The 19,121-nt window shown below is 43.7% G+C and overlaps 1 protein-coding gene across 9 annotated transcripts in view; it reads right to left on the reverse strand.

The window, feature by feature from the left end:
- Window positions 1–2,272: 2,272 nt before the first annotated feature.
- Window positions 2,273–19,121, reverse strand: part of RELB (RELB proto-oncogene, NF-kB subunit) — a 46,226-nt gene continuing 29,377 nt past the window's right edge. For 8 of the 9 annotated variants that reach the window (XM_029571111.1, XM_029571109.1, XM_029571110.1 and 5 more), the window contains 6 exons: window positions 14,015–14,146; window positions 13,701–13,805; window positions 11,637–11,852; window positions 9,101–9,169; window positions 8,573–8,650; window positions 2,273–4,199 (listed from right to left, as the gene is read on the reverse strand). In XM_029571111.1, the coding sequence (XP_029426971.1) occupies window positions 3,814–4,199; window positions 8,573–8,650; window positions 9,101–9,169; window positions 11,637–11,852; window positions 13,701–13,805; window positions 14,015–14,146 (986 nt within the window). In that variant the 3' untranslated portion in view covers window positions 2,273–3,813. The remainder of the gene's footprint in view (window positions 4,200–8,572; window positions 8,651–9,100; window positions 9,170–11,636; window positions 11,853–13,700; window positions 13,806–14,014; window positions 14,147–19,121) is intronic. The other variant, XM_029571117.1, reaches the window with a different exon arrangement.

Here is a 19,121-nt window from a genome sequence, read left to right on the forward strand (position 1 = left end):
CTAACTAACCTTTTGGAAGTTAAGTACTGAGTCTGATTACCTGAAGCTGGATCAAAGGGTTAACTGGCTGAGGATGAAATCAAAATCTTAGGTGTAAAACTGAATAGTTTAGATTCTAATCTATTTAAATTGGGAAGAAAAAATAGAGATTTGTAAAAATATATTCTTGAGGCGGAAGAACTGGAAATTCTCTTTAGAAAAGAGTCAAGGTTATAAAAACACTTAATTCATATATTTGTATGCCTACATCAGTTGTTTTTCCTCAACCAGAGAAAGTCAGACCCTCACTAAAAAAAATTTTCAGTCATATGCTATTGCTCCATTTCTTTCTAAAATTGTTAACCATTCTCTGCAATCTGGTTATGTTCCTGATTGCCTTAAAAAAGCAGTTATTAAACCCCTTCTCAAAAAACCTAATCTGGATCCGACCGATTCTTCTCACTACCATCCAGTTTCATCTTTGCCATTCTTATCCAAAATTCTTGTCTCCTCTGTGCTCCGTCAACTCACCACCTCTATAGATGATAACGATATTCTAGACCCTCACCAATTTGGATTTAGACATTCAATGAACGCTGAATTATTGTTAGTATCTCTTGTAGACTCTATCAGAAGAGGTCTAGCCTCTGGCCAACAATTCCTCTTGGTCTCATTAGACATTTCATCAGCATTAGATACCATTGACCATGAAATTCTCTGCTTTCGATTATGTGAATGCAGCATTTCTGGAAATGTATTCAAATGTTTTTTTTACCTAACAACTGGGTGCAACAAGTTAAATATCATAATCAAATATCAGCACAGCATCATTTAAAATCTGGAGTTCCACAAGCATCTGCCTCGTCAGTAGTTCTTTTTAACATTTATTTAGCTTCAATAACTAAACTACTTGCCACAATCACTGATGGATACAAAATTTACGCAGACGATATTCAGTTTTACATTCGTCTGCAATCAAGTTGGGACAAAACCATACAACATCTTCATCTTTGTCTGTCCTCAATTAAAAAATGGCTCCATCAAAACAAATTTTCTTTCAATATTTCTAAGACTGAATTCCTTCTAGTTCATCGACCGCATTCTAACTATGGCCTAGATTTTCTAAGCTACTGCGGCTTCCTGATTCGCGCGGTACAGGGGGGCGGGCCTGTGATTGCTGCCGGCTTTCGCACCCAATAGCGCCATCATAAAAGGTGGTGCTATTGGGAGCGAAATCGGTAGTGAAAAGGGTTCTTACCTTTTCGCTGTCCGCCATGTCTTCGCGGTGTCCGCCCCGGTGCCACCCCAACTCCTCCTGTTCTGGTCTTGACGACGCCTCTTTTTAGTGATCGCGTGCGATCACTTTGAAAAAATGACCCCCTATGTTTGTCAAACCATTTCTTTTGAAAATATAACCTTTTCCAATGATGCACCAATCAAAAGTCTAGGTGTCTGGCTCGACTCTACTTTTTCATTCCGTCCACATATTAAATATTTCATTAAAAGCGGCTTCTACAAACTTCATCTTCTAGCTGGTTTATGTCATCTTCTGCACTATCACAACTTCCTTACAATTGTACGTGCAATCATTTCCCCACACATCGACTACTGTAATAGCCTTTTACTTGGTCTTTCATCTAATTCATTTCATGCTCTACAACTTCTGCTCAGTTCTGCTGCTAGACTCGTTACAGATACCAAACGGTATGAACATATCTCTCCCATTCTCGAAAAACTAAATTGGCTTCCAATTGGCCAAAGAATTCATTATAAAATTCTTATGACAATATTCAAACTGCTAAATTCACACTCTTATTTATGGTCCAACGCTTTATTAAAAATTTACAAACCTTCTAGAGAATTGAGATCTTCCCAACAAGGTTTCCTTGATGTTCCATCTCCTCGTCATGCCCGTTTGGCCATTACACGTGAGTTGGCCATTTCCATTGCTGTACCAACCCTCTGGAACACCCTACCAATTGATCTATGGTTAGAAGACCCCCTTAAAAAATTTAGAACTTTAAAAAATTATTTGCTGAAGCAAGCCTTCCTTTGATTTACATAGACTTCCTTAATGCAGTTGTTGTCTGTGATCTAAAAAGGTTTTGTTTGTTTTAACTGTATTTTATGTTTTTACTTTGTGAATGTTATAGCTGGAAATCGCTTAGACCGAATGTGTGTTAAGCGATTAATACATTTTAATAAAATGAAAATGTAAAAATGAAATGATTCAGTTAAATTTGGTAAGGCGAAATACAGAATTATTCTTTAAACTAATTTCTGTGACCTTTAATTTTTCTAAAGATTTTCTTCATGATAGCGTAGTATGGAGTACTTTTTTTTTTTTGTAACAAAATGGCTCATCCCAATATTCTCCAAATGGATGGATGGAGGCTACATTGGAAGAATAGGATTAATTTTTTATCATCCTACACCCTGCAGACTGCTAATATAATCACAAAATGTTTTTTTTCCAAAATAGAACAGAAATTTAAAGGAGAGAACTGTATTTCATTCTTTTAGGGAGGAAATATTCAAGCAGTGTGCAGAAAGTGATAAGGAAGAAGTTTGTTAAGGCCCCTCCAGGAGCCCTGACTACCATCTATAGCCAGAGATGGCACCAGCTTAGCATTTCATGGAAACCTTTGTGTGAGACAGAATTTAAAGTACACGTATACTGATGATGGAGACTGAGACCGAGGTATACCCGAGTTACAGAAACTATGGAGCATTTCATGATTGAATGTCCACTTCAGTTGGATTATGGGGAGACAAGGCCTATCTTCTAAAAGTTCCTGTAATTAAAAAAATAAAATTTAGACTTATGCTCAGGTAGGATAGGGCCTGTTCAATTTAACATGTCAGAACACTTTGATTATGTTATTACAGTTTATCATTTATGGAATGCGAGATTTCATGTCTCTAAAAAAATGTGAAATATCAGAACATAAAATTGCAATGCAAATAACAGGAGACAAAGTAATTTATAACAAAGAAACAAACAAAGGGAGAAAGTTATGGTAAGGAATTGTGGTCTTATGAAAATGCTTTTGTTTTTCTGTTCTAATTATATATATATATATATATATATATATATATATATGATTTTGTTTAATTTATGTACAAACATTCATATCAGTGATATTTCTATTTATCTATTTTGTATTTTTTTTTTGTCTTAAATTCAATTCCTCAATCACACACAGGAGCGCCACAGAACAGGTACAGCACAGGCAGCAGCACTGCAACGTCTCTCCTTCATACACACACTGGACCAGCACAGAACAGGTACAGTGCAAGCTTCCCCCTCCCCCCATACTCTCTCTCTCACATACTGCGCTACCACAGAACAAAGACAGTATGGGCGGTGGCAGTGCAAGTTACCCTCATCTACTGGTCCCCCCGAGCTTCCAATGCTTGAAGTGCCGGGTTCGGTATCCCTCTAACAAATCTCATTGTCCACTCAGATCCCTTGATAGGATCCTATCTCCAAGAGAAACCTTTACTTGGCAGAGTCCTTTACTGTCCATTTAGCACTCTGTAACAGCTACAGATGTCCAAAGGCTCTGGGCAGTTCATCTTGAGCTTCTAATCACAGGGAGGGGGCGGTGCCTCCAGACAATTCTCATTGCTTCATTGCTGGGGGGGCCAAGAAGCACTGTCTCGCCAGCACTCCTCATTGTGGAGGGTTAGGGTAGGCAGGAAAGGGCTTAAGTTTTCTCATTGCAGGGGGACAGGGCTGTGTCTCCAGGTGCTTCTCATTGCGGGGGAGGGGGGCTATATCTCACTTGAGAGTGAGTGGGGAGGAGGAAGCAAGCTGTCTTGCAGGCTGGGTTATGTTTGCTTCAGGTTACCTTCCTGCTCCAGCTGAGGCAGAAAGCCAGAAACTTCTTCACTTGCAAACAAGCTACTCTCCACCAACTGGGCAATGTTTGAGGGGTCGGTGGCACTTGAGCTCGGACAGTTCTCCTGCTCAGGCCCACAGTATCCGTACTCTTCCTGCATCCGGAAGTACCCCAGCTCCAAGTCCTCAGCCTGGGCACCATTTAGAGCTGGCACATTCATCTCTGGGGCGTGAGTGTCCATGAAAGGGGCATCAGAAAAGGAGTCATAACTTAGGAAAGAATTCTCACTCTGGGGAAGAGGAATGCCAGTTGCAGCGAGGAACTCCCAGGTGGCCTGGTATTCTGGGGTGAACAGCTGTGGGAAGTTTGGCACGACTGCATCCAGTTGGAGCAAAAAAAAAAAACCAAAAACAAGAAATGGACATGAACATCTGCTCTTCTGCGTTAATACACAGTAACATAGAACATTACAGCAAGAAAAGACTAGTTAGCCCAGTTATTCCTGTCCACACTGCAAAAATACATCCCAGCTGACAGCCATATAGCATGACCACCTGTAGGATAACCCTCCATATCCAGGACAGAGAGGCAATGAGGAAAATCCCCAAAAATCATCAACCTGGATAGAGCTGCATCCCATACCTAATCCAACCCCCAACCCCCTGCACCCCTTTCCCCCAACACACACGCAAACTTTGCAATAATAAAAACAACCCCCAAAATTAGTAATGAGGCTGTTGCCAGAACATCTGGCCTGCTAGATTCCCCTGGCCTTGCTGTCTACCACCAACCTGCTGGCACCGATACAGTGAGTTTCTATGGAGTTGTAGCCTGGTTACCTCATGATCTGCAATATCACTAGGTCTGGCTTCCTATCTCTGCCCTTTGCTCTATCCTTATCTTTCCCCTTGCGTTTGCTCTTGAGGAAGGGTGGTTTTCTCTCAATAACATAGCCTCTCAGCTCACTGCTGTAGAACATGACAGCAGATGAGGAGCATGCGATTCATCCAGTGCGCCAAATTTCCCTCCAGGTACGCTGCCATAGACTATCTGATCTCTAGCTTTCCCTTCATTTCTTCACTGCTAGGGATCCTCAATGCCTACCCCAAACTGTTTTGCATTATCTTATTGTTTTTGTCTCTGTCACTTCCACAGGTTAATTCCATATGTTCAACAATCTTTTTTGGATGTTGTTCCTAAGTCTACCCCCTAGAGCCTAATCCCAGAGCTTTCTCTCCCCTAAAAAAGGTTTACTTCTTGTACCTAATTTATACCTTTCAGCAACTGAATGTCTATCATATTTATTTATTATTTAATACTTTTATATTCTGCAAAATCATTCAACATATCTTATCTAGTCTCTCCTCTATATTTCCCTCACCAAAGCCCTTAAAAAAAAATCGACTTATCTGACACTGACTCCGCCCTCCTCACATGGAATAACATTACCAAAGACATCGCAGACAAAATATGCCCACTTACTACTAAAACTATAAACCCCTGGTATTCACCAGATTTGAAGAAACTCAAACGCGACTTAAGAAATAAAGAAAAGAAATGGCATAAAGACCCATCTCCCTCAACTCTTTCATCATATAAATCCACCCTACATGCCTATAGAACCTCTATCTTGAAGTCCAAACGCGACTTCTACGCACACAAAATTCATGACCTTCAATTTAACGCCAAAGCTCTCTTCTCTTTCGTATCTGAACTCACTAATACCTTCCCCTCTCCCCCTTCTCACGTTGAATCCAAAAACAGATGTGACGACCTAGCCCACTTTTTCACGAACAAAATATCAAAACTTATCTCAAACTTTCTCCCATATACCCCTCACCCTAACTCCCACGCTATACTCTCCTGTGCCCGCCTGGACCACCTTGAGACCACTTCATCATCAGAAATAGAATCCCTACTGAAAAAAAACTCAAACCTTCCTCATACCCAGACAATGCCATACCCACTAAATTCTTATTAACCATTCCGAACTTAATAGCCAAACCCTTAACTGACATCATTAACTGCTCCCTATCCTTTGGCAAAGTCCCCTCCATATTAAAACAAGCCATTGTTAAACCCATCCTCAAGAAAGCGAACCTCGACCCCTCCGAACTCTCTAACTTTCGACCGATATCTAACCTGCCTTTTTAGCCTAAATCATGGAAAAGGTAGTCAATATCAGTCTCTCTGAACACCTAGAGAAACACAAAATTCTTTACCCTTCTCAATTTGGCTTCTGTAAACACTTCAACACTGAAACACTTCTAATCTCACTCACAGACACCCTTCTCACAGGCATGGATAAAGGGAATTCTTACATCCTAGCTATGCTCGACATCTCATCTGCATTTGACACTATCAGCCACAAAATTATGTTAAACCAACTCTCCAACATTGGCATAACCGGTACCGCTTTATGCTGGCTCAAATCATACCTTGACAACAGACAATTCAAGATCAAGCTTAGAAACAGTGAATCTGATTCATTCAACTCACCTCGAGGCGTACCCCAAGGCTCCTCGCTATCCTCCACTCTATTCAACATCTATATGTTGCCTCTATGCCAACTCCTAACGGATCTAGGCCTCACTCATTTCATTTATGCGGACGATGTCCAAATTCTTATACCCATTACTGACTCACTATCAAACTCCTTAAAAATCTGGAACAACTGCCTCACATCCGTTAATACCCTCCTTACGAATCTAAACCTTGCCCTCAATACGGCCAAGACTGAACTCCTCATCATCTCACACAATCCTACCTCCAATACCCTCTCTTACACTGCCCCTACATCTCACCCAATCCCCTTCTCTCAGAGTGCTCGAAATCTGGGAGTTATCAGACAATCAGCTGAACTTAAAAAATTTCATAAACACTACCACTAAGGAATGCTTCTATAAACTCCATGTCCTAAAGAAAGTCAGACCACTTCTGCAGCTCAATGACTTCCGTACTGTTCTTCAGGCCCTCATTTCTCAAAAACTGATTACTGTAACTCCCTATTACTAGGCCTTCCCAACTCGACCATCAAACCCCTTCAAATATTACAGAACGCTGCCGCCAGAATCCTCACAAACACAGGTAAAATGGATCACATCACCCCCATCCTAAGAGACCTCCACTGGCTTCCCATCTCTTTCAGAATCCTCTACAAGAGTCTCTCAATTATTCACAAGACCTTACACAACCAGAATTTTCACTGGCTAAAAGATTCTCTCCACTCACTCATTGAACAGACCCATCAGATCTGCATACAAAGGAACTCTATACACACCCTCACCTAAAGCCACACACTTTACCTCCACAAGAGATCGTGCATTTTCCTTGGCTGGTCCCGCAATTTGGAACTCAATGCCCCCTGCTTTACGTATGGAATCATGCTCACAGAAGTTCAAAAAAAAATAAATTTAAAACCTGGCTTTTCCAACAGGCATTTAATTAATTGCTCTCCCCCTTGCCCTAACTGTTCCCTCCTCGCCCCCTCACCTGCCCCCTATCCTACTCCCCGCTCCCCACCCCCCCTCACCCTCTACCCCCTTTCATATACATAGTTATCGCATGCCGACCCTCTTTAACTTGTAAAATTTATTTATTTATTTAACAGTTTTTTATACCGACCTTCATAGTAAATAACCATATCAGATCGGTTTACATTTAACAAGGGTATAACTGGAGTAACAATTCAAGTGAACGAAAGCTAAACAATAGGTAGGAATAAGTCAAAGTTACAATCAACAGGGAAAGAGAACTCGGAAGCTTGCAACAAGCTGGAAAGAAGATAAGGCAGGAGATAAATATACAGTGTTACCATAGAGCGTACGGGTTGAAGCTTAAAAGGTGCTTTAACCTGGAAGTGTCTGAGTCCATTGTTCATGAGTATAAATGCCAGACCGGGTTAGGGTGAAGGACGACTAGTGATTGTCTGGTAAGGTAAAATTGTCTGGTAAGGTAAAATTCTTTACCTTACCCCATAGAAATACCATTTGCCTACGTTTTTATGCTCCTACATCTGTTCTTTAAGTTGTTACAATCTGCTTCATCTAAGCCCGCTGTTTTTATTTCCTTGTTATATATAAACCCATGTGATGTACCTACAAACGTCGGTATAAAAAAATACAAAAAAAAAACCAACCCAACTTTAAATAAATAAATAAATGCATACATACATATTTAGGTCCTTAAACCTCATCTCCTATGGCTTTTAGTGCAGATCTTGCATCATTTTTGTAATCTTTCTTTGGGCTGCATCCAGCCTCTCTATATCCTAAATGCATTTTCTCTTCGGAGTTTGCAAAATACAAACCTCAACCTCCTGCTGTTTCCCTCACCTCCTCCAATACCATATCTGGCCTGATCCCTCCTGCTCCAGCATCTTGTCCAACCTGATTCTTCTCTCACTTGTTCCTGGTTAGCTGTTCAGAGCTTTGATACGAAAAAAGTCTGTATAGGTAGTGTACTGCACTGGACTTGGTTATGAGCCATTTGTATAAGCAGGCCATGGCTCTGGGCTTGGTCATGAAGGAGGCTATAGGCAGTATACTACCTTGGGCCTGATCATGGAAAGTTGTGTAAGCAGCACACTGCTCTGGATTTGGTTATAGAGGACAATATACGCAGCATACTGCCCTGGGCCTGGTCAAGTAAGGCTTGGCTATGAGTAGTCTGTATAGGCAGTGTATTGCTCTGGATCATAGGTGTGGGGGGGGGGGGGGGGAGAATGTATAAGGAGTATATTACACTACCTGAAGCTGAGTCAGGGCTTAAGTGGTCTTTGTAATTCGGCTTCTTCATCCTCCTCTTGGCTTCAATGCCATGTGGATCTGAGAGTAAAAGGGATCACAGCATATTTCACAGCCACATGCACAGAATCCCTCAAATCTATTACTGTTTCCCCCCCTTAACGCCAGCATAAGAAGCACCTTGCATCATCAAAACAGGAAGGCTGAATACCAGAAGTACAGGGATGGGAAAACAAAATTAACAGCAACATTAAAATGGCATTAGTGAGCTTACCATTTCTATTTTTCCCCATGTCGACACTATGAACAAAATGCATATACATAAACAAGTACTAACATGGGCTGGCTCTCTCTTTACCGCTCTTGGTTATGCTAACCAGAGTCTGCTCAACTCTTGGGTCTAATACCTTCAATGGATTGTTTTCCTGCTCCAGCTGCCCCTCTCCCTCTTAATCCATCACTGAATCCGATATTAAACTTTTCCATGCTTTGTCCCCAGCGCTCCTTGCTGGGGTCCTCAAGGATACCCACCTGGGCCAGACAGCTCACCCATGACGTCAGGAAAACCTCGCTTCCGCTTCTGATCCACACCATATGTATCTGCAGGGCCGGGGAGGAGGGGGACAGAGAAAGAGAGAGAGAGTTATTGATGCTTTCAGAAAAAGTGCTGTCCTCAGACTGTAAACAGTGAGCACTGCTAAAGGCAAATTGCTTTTTCTTCAGACTGACTTTACAGAAGACCCACAAAATTAGACGGGATTCCAGGTCATCAAAGACTGGCTGAACCAGTTATGGCTTAACCCCGGTGCATCTATGGACTTAATTTGACACTTCTCTCTCAGTGATTACATATCCCATAAGGACAGATATAAACCAGCAGTCCAATAAGGGTTACAACATAAATCAAATATTAATCCCCAACCCACAATACAATGTAAAATCCAAATAAAGAAATAAAACATTATAATCTACAGCACAGACGATAATAACTACATTAAACATCGAAATAAAACAAAAAGATGGATAATCACCAGCACAGACATTGAACGCACGGTGATGATTCCACCTAAAAGAGATGAACTTCTTAGTCTCCAAACAAACTATCCCAACCTACCCCCCAAAAAGCCTTTATAGCTGCTCAAAGTATGGTTGTGAGCTTTTTGACAAATAATTAAGCTCGCATCTGAGTTCTGCCAGAATTTGATTCCGCATTTATGGAATTATTTATTCCTAATATCTGCTAATTTCAGCTACTTAACTGATGGGACTGCCAAGTTGGCACATTGGCTTGAACACAGCCGCTGACCACACAAGTCTCTCCTTAAAATAACCTGCACCTGCGCCCCTAATGGCTCGAAACGTCAAGCTCAAAATTTTCAACTAGATACGCAGTTTTACTAGTAACCAATCTAGTGTAATCAGCAAAAGGGTCACCCTGCCCCATCGTCTGCGGCCTATAACTATTTTTGCAGGCACATACAGAGTTATTTGCAGCTGTAACACCACTTTCTTGGGTACTAGGCTGGGGACTACAAGTTCCCTAGCTTTTACGTCCACAATGGGCTAGATGTTCTGTTTCATTTTTTGTAAGTGAAGGTGTGTTTTAATCATATATTGCTAGCTATGAATTTCATGTAACTCACCTACAGCACTGTAGTGCTTAGAAGAGAAAACCATATTTGACTTATATTTGCTTTTTGGCCCTTCAAAGCAGATTACATTCAGGTACTGTAGGTGTTTATCCCCAGAGGGCTTATGATCTAAGGGCCTCATTTTTCCCCTAGACACAGAGGGGAGAAAGCCTTTGTAAAATCAGGCCCTAAGTTTGTACCCGAGGCAACAGAGGCTAAAGCATCTTGCCCAAGGTCACGAGAAGCGGCAATGGAATTTGAACCTTGGCCTCCTTGGTTCATAGCCTGCTGCTCCTCCTCAACCCTACATGGGACAGAACACCACTTGCATTACAACCCTAAGGTCGGCCTTGCAAAAGTAAGTATGGTCTAATTTGCTTGACTAGCCTCAAGTTAAGGGAATTTTTTTTTTTTAAAGCTACAGCCAAAACTTGGGGTACCAGGGTCAGCAAGGAGTCCAGGATTACCTCTAAACTCCTGATCTGCTGTTGCAGGGTAATTAACACTCCCTGCAATGACTTGAATGTGGACACAAGAGAGGATGCCGCCCACAGCAGCTGTTATATTAGCAAGAAATTTTAATCTGCTGGCCTATACCCAGCTGCCTACCACCAGGAAAGATTGTTCCAGTAGTTAAGTGCACCCCAGCGAGTCCTCAATCGGCAAGAAAATCTGAATGTCAGCTGCATAAATACAGGGTGGCCCATGGAAAAGAAGCCCGCCTCCAATACCAGTGCCATGCAGGCAGGCTACTTTCCCATGGGCCACCCTGTATAAATATTTGAGGAACTACCTATCCCCTGCATGCACCGAGGGTAAAACCAGATCTGAATCAGCCTGCACCAGAATAAAGTAAACTACCCAGAAATGAGCATATTTGGGGAATCTCATTAAGATCTTCTGCCCATTATGTAATATGGGATCCTCCTGGGTAGCCTTCTCACCCCAGTTCAACTGAATAGGCGGATCCAGTCCTGATTTGCGAGTACTTCCCTAAGAAAATTAAAGAACTACAAATCTATGCATGCAATGGAGCAAAACCAGGACTAGATCAGCCTGTCTGCTTGTCCTGGAGGGGGGAGGAAATTCTAGATCCTACCCTTGCCAGTCCTAGTGCATTTCAGGATCCTCTCCTGCACTCCTAGTGGGTCTGTGGAGCCTCCCTTTGCCACTCCTCATTGTTCGCTGGATCCTTCTTTCCCCTGTCCCCCCTTGTACGGCTAGACATTTCCCCTGCCTCCCCTCATGTGCTGCTGGATCCATGCCTCCCCTCATCCTGGGCGATCCCCCCCTTGCCTTCCCCCTGTGCACTGGATCCTCCCTTCCTTCATCTGTGCCCCAGGATCATCCCACTGCCCCCCCCCCCTTTGTATCCTTCTTATCCTCTCCTTCCCTCAATGCAAACCCCAGGTGGAGGAAGGGCCGTGCCACATTACCATGGTCCTTGGGCAGGTAGGTGAAGACGCACGGCTCGCTGCAAACACTGTCTGTGAGTCGCTGCAGGTATACGCTCACCATCACCGGCTCCTCAATATCCAGGTCCTGGTACGGGGGGGTCTTGAAGACTATGGCAATCTGCCGGTGCACGTCTGCCTGCGAAAAATCCGCCCGAGCTTCCCAACACTCCCGGCTGAAGACCACAGCGATATCCTCTAGCAGGACAAATGAGAAAGGTGGAAAAGCAGAGCAGGGGAGAAGGAAGGAAATACAAGTGAGGAGTAATAGCGAAAGGGGTGGGAAGGGAGAAGAATGGCAGCAGGAAAGAGAGGGGGAGTGGAGGTCGAGGAGAGAGATTTGGAGGGAGGGTGGGAATAGGACGGGGGGGGGGGGGAATGAAGAGTCCAAGAGATATAGAGGGAGGTAGAGAGAAGTGAGTAGCAAGGCAGGAGAAAGCAGAGGAGAAAAAAAATGAGTTAAGGGGAGATCTAGCGCTGTCCCATCACCAAACACAGATATACAGCTGGCCCATCACAAAACACTTGTCACTAGATTGCCAGACCAGAGTCCAACTCCAAGTTGCTGAGAGGATAGACAACCATATTCACAGCTCACATATCTCCATCAAAAGCTCAGGCAGAGAGCACCAACACTGAGCAGCAGTTACAACCCTCAACAGAAAGCACGAGGGTAACCAGCACAGAGCAGAAAGCATGGGGTTAACCTGCTCAGAGCACAAATTACAACCCTAAACAGAAAGCACGAGAGTAACCAGCACAGAGCGGCAGTTACAATCCTAAACAGAAAGCATGGGGGTATCCGGCTCAGAGCACAAATTACAACCCTAAACCGAAAGCATGAGTGTTACAACCAGCCAGGGGTGCATTCAAGGGATCCATCTGAGCATATCTTACAGTTAATATATGGTTTAGCTACCTGGCTGTTTAACTTAACAAGGAATATATGAAATTGGGAGCGAGAGATCTGGCCATCACCTGCCTTTAAGGCTTGGCTGGATGCCCCTTACTCTTGGGGTAACATGCATAGAGAAGCAGTTACAATTCTAAACACCATGCTGGACAGACTGGATGGACCATCTTGGTCTTTATCTGCCCTCATTTACTATTTTACTACGTAACATCAGCAACTGCGAGAGTTCATCCTCCATCATGGCCCAAAGCAGATTACCCTAGCCAAAGCCCTCTGTCCGCACACCCTTCTGTAATCTCATAACACAACACACACACCCCCCATATAAACAGCACAATCATACACCATCCCTTCCAGCAAACCCCCTGTGTCTACCACTCATTCCCTTCTCTACCTCCCCCCCCCCCTCCAAATGCGCACACACAGGCCGATGCAATATCGTACGGCTCGTGTAAAACGGGTGCTCATGGTTGAGTGCCCGCTCTAACGCGCGCCCAGCCACCTCTCCTGGGCGTGCGATGCATTATTTAAATGAGGGGGTGGCACTAAAAAGGATGCGCCAAGGATAAATTGTGCATCCCTAGCGCGTCCATGGTATCGGGTGCCCAGGAGAAGTGGCCGTGTGCCGGTTAGGAAAACGGACACTCAATGAATGGGTGTCCGGTTCCCTAATCCGACTGCCGACAACATTTTTTTTTTTCATGCTGCTGATACTAAATAGGAGGAACCACAGAAAAAGCAGCATTTTGGGCTTTTTTGTGGCTTTGGTTTTTGTTTTTTAAGACTGCTTGGAGCATGCAAGACTTAACACCAGCCCTGGGGCTGGTGCTAAGTTTTCCATATTAAAACATGCGCATCGGGCTCACGGTGATTTTTTTGCATCAGGGGGTAATAGCTAATAGCCTCATCTACATGCATTTAACATGTGATGAAAGCTATTAGCTACGCCCTGGTTTGGACCCATGTTTTGCATGCATCGGATGTTAGCCTAGCTCATCCAAGACGCACGCCCAAGAGCTCGTTAGCCTGTGCGCTAAGCTCAGCGCAAGATATAGCATCGGCCTGACGGTGTCCTATCTTATCACACAGCTGATAAGCTCTCCTCCCCCACACACTGCATCGTCTCTTCTCACCTTTCTGTACCTTATCACACAGTAAGTAAACTTCCTCTCCTCCCACACATTGCCCCGTCTCCTTATTCATGCGGCAAATCTTCAGTTCTGACGTGTTGGTGGATTCTGTACACGAAGAAGGAAAATTAATTAAAAAAAAAAAAGTCAGAAGCATGCGGTAGAAACGAGGTGCACTGGCAGAGCTGTTCGTTTGCCTAGGTGATCTCGGTACTAGAATAGCAAGGGGGGCCGGCTGGAGGAGCATCGGAAGAGCAGCGTGTTCGAGTCTCACTGTAGGCTGTGCTATGTCCGTCACGTTTGCTCTGGACACTTACTTTTGTCATAGATGGGCTCCGACAGAACCGGACCCATGGTCTGAGCATTTCCGCTGGAGTCCTGGTAACACGCTTGGAAGCAGAGTCGCACCACATTCATATCCACCTCCTCGTGGTTTTTCCAGTGACCAGCTAGAAAGAAAGAGGAAAGGTTATTCCTCATACTATGCAGCGCCAGTCGTGGCCTACCTACCCGCTTCCCCTGACAAAGCCTCTCCAAAGCTCCCAAGTATTATGAAGGCAACACTGTAGGTAAATATGTCCAACAGCCTTTGGCACTGTACTCTGCCAATTTTGGTACAAAGAACTCATGGTGCACATCCTCCATGGCCGCCTCCGGTACGTTCTGTCAGAGGCTGCTGTGATGGGTGCCACGGTGCTGCAGGGAAAGGATGACTGCATGCTCCCCATTGGATGCCAAACGTTGCAGCACATCACCAAACTTTCTGTACTGTCGCTGTTAAGAGACCAGGACTGCCGGAGTGAAGAAAGCAGGCTTTTTACATCTGCCACCCTAAGGTCGTTTTCATACTTGAGACTCTCTCAGCCCTTCTGGCATCTCTGGTTTTATTTTTTCTTGTTTTGTTTTTTTTAATGGCAGGATGCATTACCAACCCTCAGCTCTTCTGCACAATCCTTGATGTATCAAATGCATAGGGCAAGATAAGCCAAAAATGAACGTGCAGTGTACATGCGTGCATACGTCTGTGCACCATACACGTCTATATTAATAGGAAAGCTGCTAGGAATCGGCGTGCACCTGGGAGCGGGAGGAAACAGGAACATACACCACGGGCAGGAGCGGCGAGAGCCACATGTCTGCTCGCTTTCGGTCTCTGCTTCCCTGATCACCGCTGGCTTGTTCTCAAGTCCCTTTGCGGACCCTTCCCTCCTTGGGAAGCGGAGGAAAAACCATCAGCTCAGGCATGGATTCCAACCACAGTGAAAGAAAAGAGAACCATGGCAGAGCAGTTAAATATCAGCTCTTCATAGCTGTCTGGGGATGACAGGGACCCAAGGAGGTGAGGGAAGACACATTTGACAGCATATCAATATCATGGGGGCAGTAATCAAAAAAAAGGTTTTCCCACAGGAAAACGCATTTACCCCATGTAAAAACAGGGTTTAATGATTGCCCCCATGAACGCAATGAATTCTGTATGTGGGATGTCACTGCAGGTACTTTAGCAGAACTGAAAGTGGGCAGCGCTGAGGCGGAGTAGGCATGGGAATTTCATTCTAAAATCCTGGTATGTACTTTCGGATGCTTACTTTGCATGGATACTTTGCACCTGTGGATGAGCGCTAGGCTTGCATTTTCAAAGGGAAAATCTGCAGCATTTAAAAGTTCACTTGCAGCCTGAGAGCATCCTCTGAAGTTCCAAAATTGCTTCTAATATAACAAGATTTCTATAATGTGTTTCCTTTTAAACCACTTAGTGAGATATTTTCAGCAGGGCACCTAACTGGCACTTTATGCACCTACTTTAGCCTGCGCAAATCCAGCTGATATTCAAACAGCAAGTTCCCACATAACTTTGTGTTTAAGTATCAACGTGTTATGCAGCAAACAAATCCAAGCATGTCTATACCATCTAAACAGCGACATCAAGATGATTCTGCTTGGCATTCACACAGCCACAAGTCAAACTCTGCCCTATCCTGCCATCAGTCAATCACAGCGTGACATGATGGAGGGAATCACAGCTGGATCGAGTCTGCGCTGAGCCCACTCAAGGCAGGGGCCAGTACGAGCAGCTCCGTGGAAAAAAAATTGGACCCCCCTCATCCCTACACCGCTGCTACGTGCACCCAGAACCTGACAGCACCTTTCCTCCTAGTCCCGCTCTGTTATTTTCTGAGGTACATCCCTCAGGGACAGCTCCCAGCATCTGCTTCTCGGTCCTTCTGGCCCCGCCTTACACTTTTGGAAGTCCAAGGAGCAGGAAGTAACTGCGGCTGATGTCAACAAAGCTGCAATAATCAGCAAAAACCAAAAGCAGCACAGAGATTCACATTCTAAACTAATAACTCCTTCTCCCAATGCCCGTCATAGCAGCGGCAGGTGCGTCCTTATTCAGGATCGATTACTACTTGGGTATTTTAAGTCCTGTTTTCCTGCTTACGTAGATGGTAGATGTCTGATTCTTTCAGCTTTCTTGGACAGACTCATTTGGTTTGAGCTTTGTGTTGTGAAAGTTTGATGTGCATCAAGTGTTCGATGCCATTTTGAAACAAAGCTGGAAAAACCTCTTGATGAAGCAGACAGGACTGAATCAATGAAGAGGGCAGTGAGAATTAGATCTAAAATTGCTCCCTCGCTCCTGAACCTATTGCTCCATAAAACTGTCATTTATTCCATCCAGGAACTTTCTTTCACTTAGCATGTCCTGATGTTACATTTACCCAGTCAATATTGGGGTAATTTAAGTCTCCCATTATTACTGCGCTACCAATTTGGTGAGCTTCCCTAATTTCTTTTAGCATTTCACTGTCCGTCTCACCATCTTGGCCAGGTGGACGGTAGTATACTTCTATTACTATACTCTTCCCTAACACACAAGGAATTTCTACCCATAAAGATTTGATTATGCATTTAGTCTCATGCAGTCGAAGACCTATGTAGCAGGGTAGAGAGTGTGCAGGCGGATTTTCTGAGCAGGCAGCTTCTGGACCCCAGAGAGTGGGAGTTGGCAGAAGAAGCATCAGGGCCATGTGGAGGAGTTCCCCAGTTTGCTTTGATGGCAAGAATCATTAGAAGGAGCAGGAATTGGAGAGTCTGGATGCCCTTTCCCGCTCATGGCCTCAAGGGCTTCTGCGTTACATCTTCCCTTCTTGGTCTGTGATAGGAAGAGTATTCAGATGCATACAGAGGCGTTGAGGAAGAGTGTGTCTGATTGCCCCGGGGTGGCCACGATGGCTGTGGTTTGCAGTTTTGGCAACTCTTGCAGTAGAAGGGCTCTTACTGTTCAGTCATGTTCCCGGTCTGTTAAGTCAGAGCCACATCTTTGTGGAACAGGTGAATCGCTGTTGTCTCATGCCTGGCTTTTGGAAAGGAGATTGAGGGTGAAGGGCTATTTGGAACATGTCCATACATCCTTGCTACAGGACAGTAAAACTTCAACTTCTCAGGCATATACGCTTATCTAGAAAGTGAGCCCTGATGCCAGGAGTCGGACGTTTTCATGCTTCAGGCCTCAATTCTGGTGATTTGGGATTTCTTGCAGAAAATTTGCAAAGGAATTTGGCCTTGGACTCTCAAGGTGCAGGTGGTAGTATTCTCTTTTTACAGAAGAAAGGCACATATTTCTTCTCTAACATCACATCCAGATATGGTAAGATTCTTACAAGGAGTTCAAAGTCTATGACCCCTTGTTTAGCAGGTAGTTCTACAGAGGAATCTTGTTGCTATTGATTGCCTTGTGTAAGTCTCCTTTTGAGCCAATCGGGAAGGCATTGGTGAAAGATCTGATGCTGGAAGCACTGTGTTCTCTTTTGGGGCTTTTAGTGCAGTGAGATATATTTCGGAATTGCAGGCTTTGTCAAGTAAGGAACTTTTTCTCCGAGTTTTGGAAGAAGGGGTTTCTATTCAAACATTTGCATCTTTTTGGCCAAAGGTGGCTTCTCCAGTCAATCATTGGACTGTCTGCGCTTCAGAAACCAAATTCTTTTTCTTTGATGCACTCTAGGGGACTTCTTGTTTGAGATGTGCATTGGACCCTTCCGAGATACGTAAAGGTCACTAATGCTTTACATAGATCAGACCATCTTTTTCTGTTTAGTATTCAGCATAAAGGCAAGATGTCATAGCATCTACTGCAGGATGGTTTAAGGAGGCCATTGCTTTGGCATACAGTTGCAAGGGTCTACAGGTTCCTGCAGGTTATAGAGCATACTCCACTCATGAGTAAGCAGCATCTTAGGCAGAGTGTCAGTTGGTGTTGGTATTTAAGTTATTGTACAAAACTTGCCGAAGAAATCCCACTTAATTAAATAAAGTGAACAGAAGGACCGTCATACTAAGCACTACCAGTCTCAGAGAAAATTGAAAAAATTTAGACTCTGAATTTTAATGGGACTGATGGGATTGCTATATGTGCCAAAAATAATACAAAGATAAGTGGACTCAATTTTATTTGCATAAAAATAACCAAAAAAATGTTTCCAATTTATTGGACTGATGATTATTTTAAAAGCAATGAAGATCAGAGACTGGTAGAGCTTAGTATGATGGTCCTTCTGTTCACTTTATTTAAGTGGGGTTTCTTTGGCATGTTTTGTGCTAGAGCGGTTTTTCCAGTGCCCTTTGTATTAATTACTTAAGTTATTGTGCCACCTGGTTGGTTTGCAGGGCGGTGACGTGGTCTTGTCGTCACATTTTTTCCAAATGTTATGTTGGTTGTCCGGGGTCCGAATGGTATTGGATTTGGGAAGGTTGCTGCCCAGTTTTGGGAAGCTTGGGTATATCCCAATCGTCTGGACTGGTCTTGAGAACGGTAAGGAAGGGAAAATTGGTTCTTACTTGCTAAGTCCCAGAGACCAGCCCAGAATCCCACCTTCTGTTTCTGTAAATGTACTCAGATTATTTTGTGTGAGAAGCATTCAAAGCCTCTCGTAGGAAGGGATTTCAAGTTCTCTTTGGTGTTTACAGCTTCTATGTTCTTTCCCCTGCTCGAAAATAGGGGATTTATGTCTTGTAGATTGGTTACAGAGTATACTGAGGAACTGCAGGTGGCACAATAACAAGTACCAACTGTACGGTAAAGTTTATCTGTCTCCATCCGCTGGTAGGAGAGAAAAAAAAACAAAACAATCGTCTGGATTGATCTGTGAGACTAAAGGAAAGAAAATTAGCAAGTAGGAACCAATTCTTCTTTTCTGCATATAAAAGGCATGCAAATCTTTGAAGATGTACCCCTTTATGTAATATTTTGGCAACACATTTACAAACTGTCATGTCAATACATTTTCCTGAATCTAATAAAAACGTTGTTATCACCGTTCACTCTACCTCTCCTTGGCTTATAAGAACATCTGTTTTATAGTGCCAGGCTGATGCTTGCTAGAGAAAATCCACTGTATTTAGAAAAAGAGAGAGATGCTCAAA

Source organism: Rhinatrema bivittatum, chromosome 11 (assembly GCF_901001135.1).
Source record: "Rhinatrema bivittatum chromosome 11, aRhiBiv1.1, whole genome shotgun sequence".
Classification (NCBI taxonomy): domain Eukaryota; kingdom Metazoa; phylum Chordata; class Amphibia; order Gymnophiona; family Rhinatrematidae; genus Rhinatrema; species Rhinatrema bivittatum.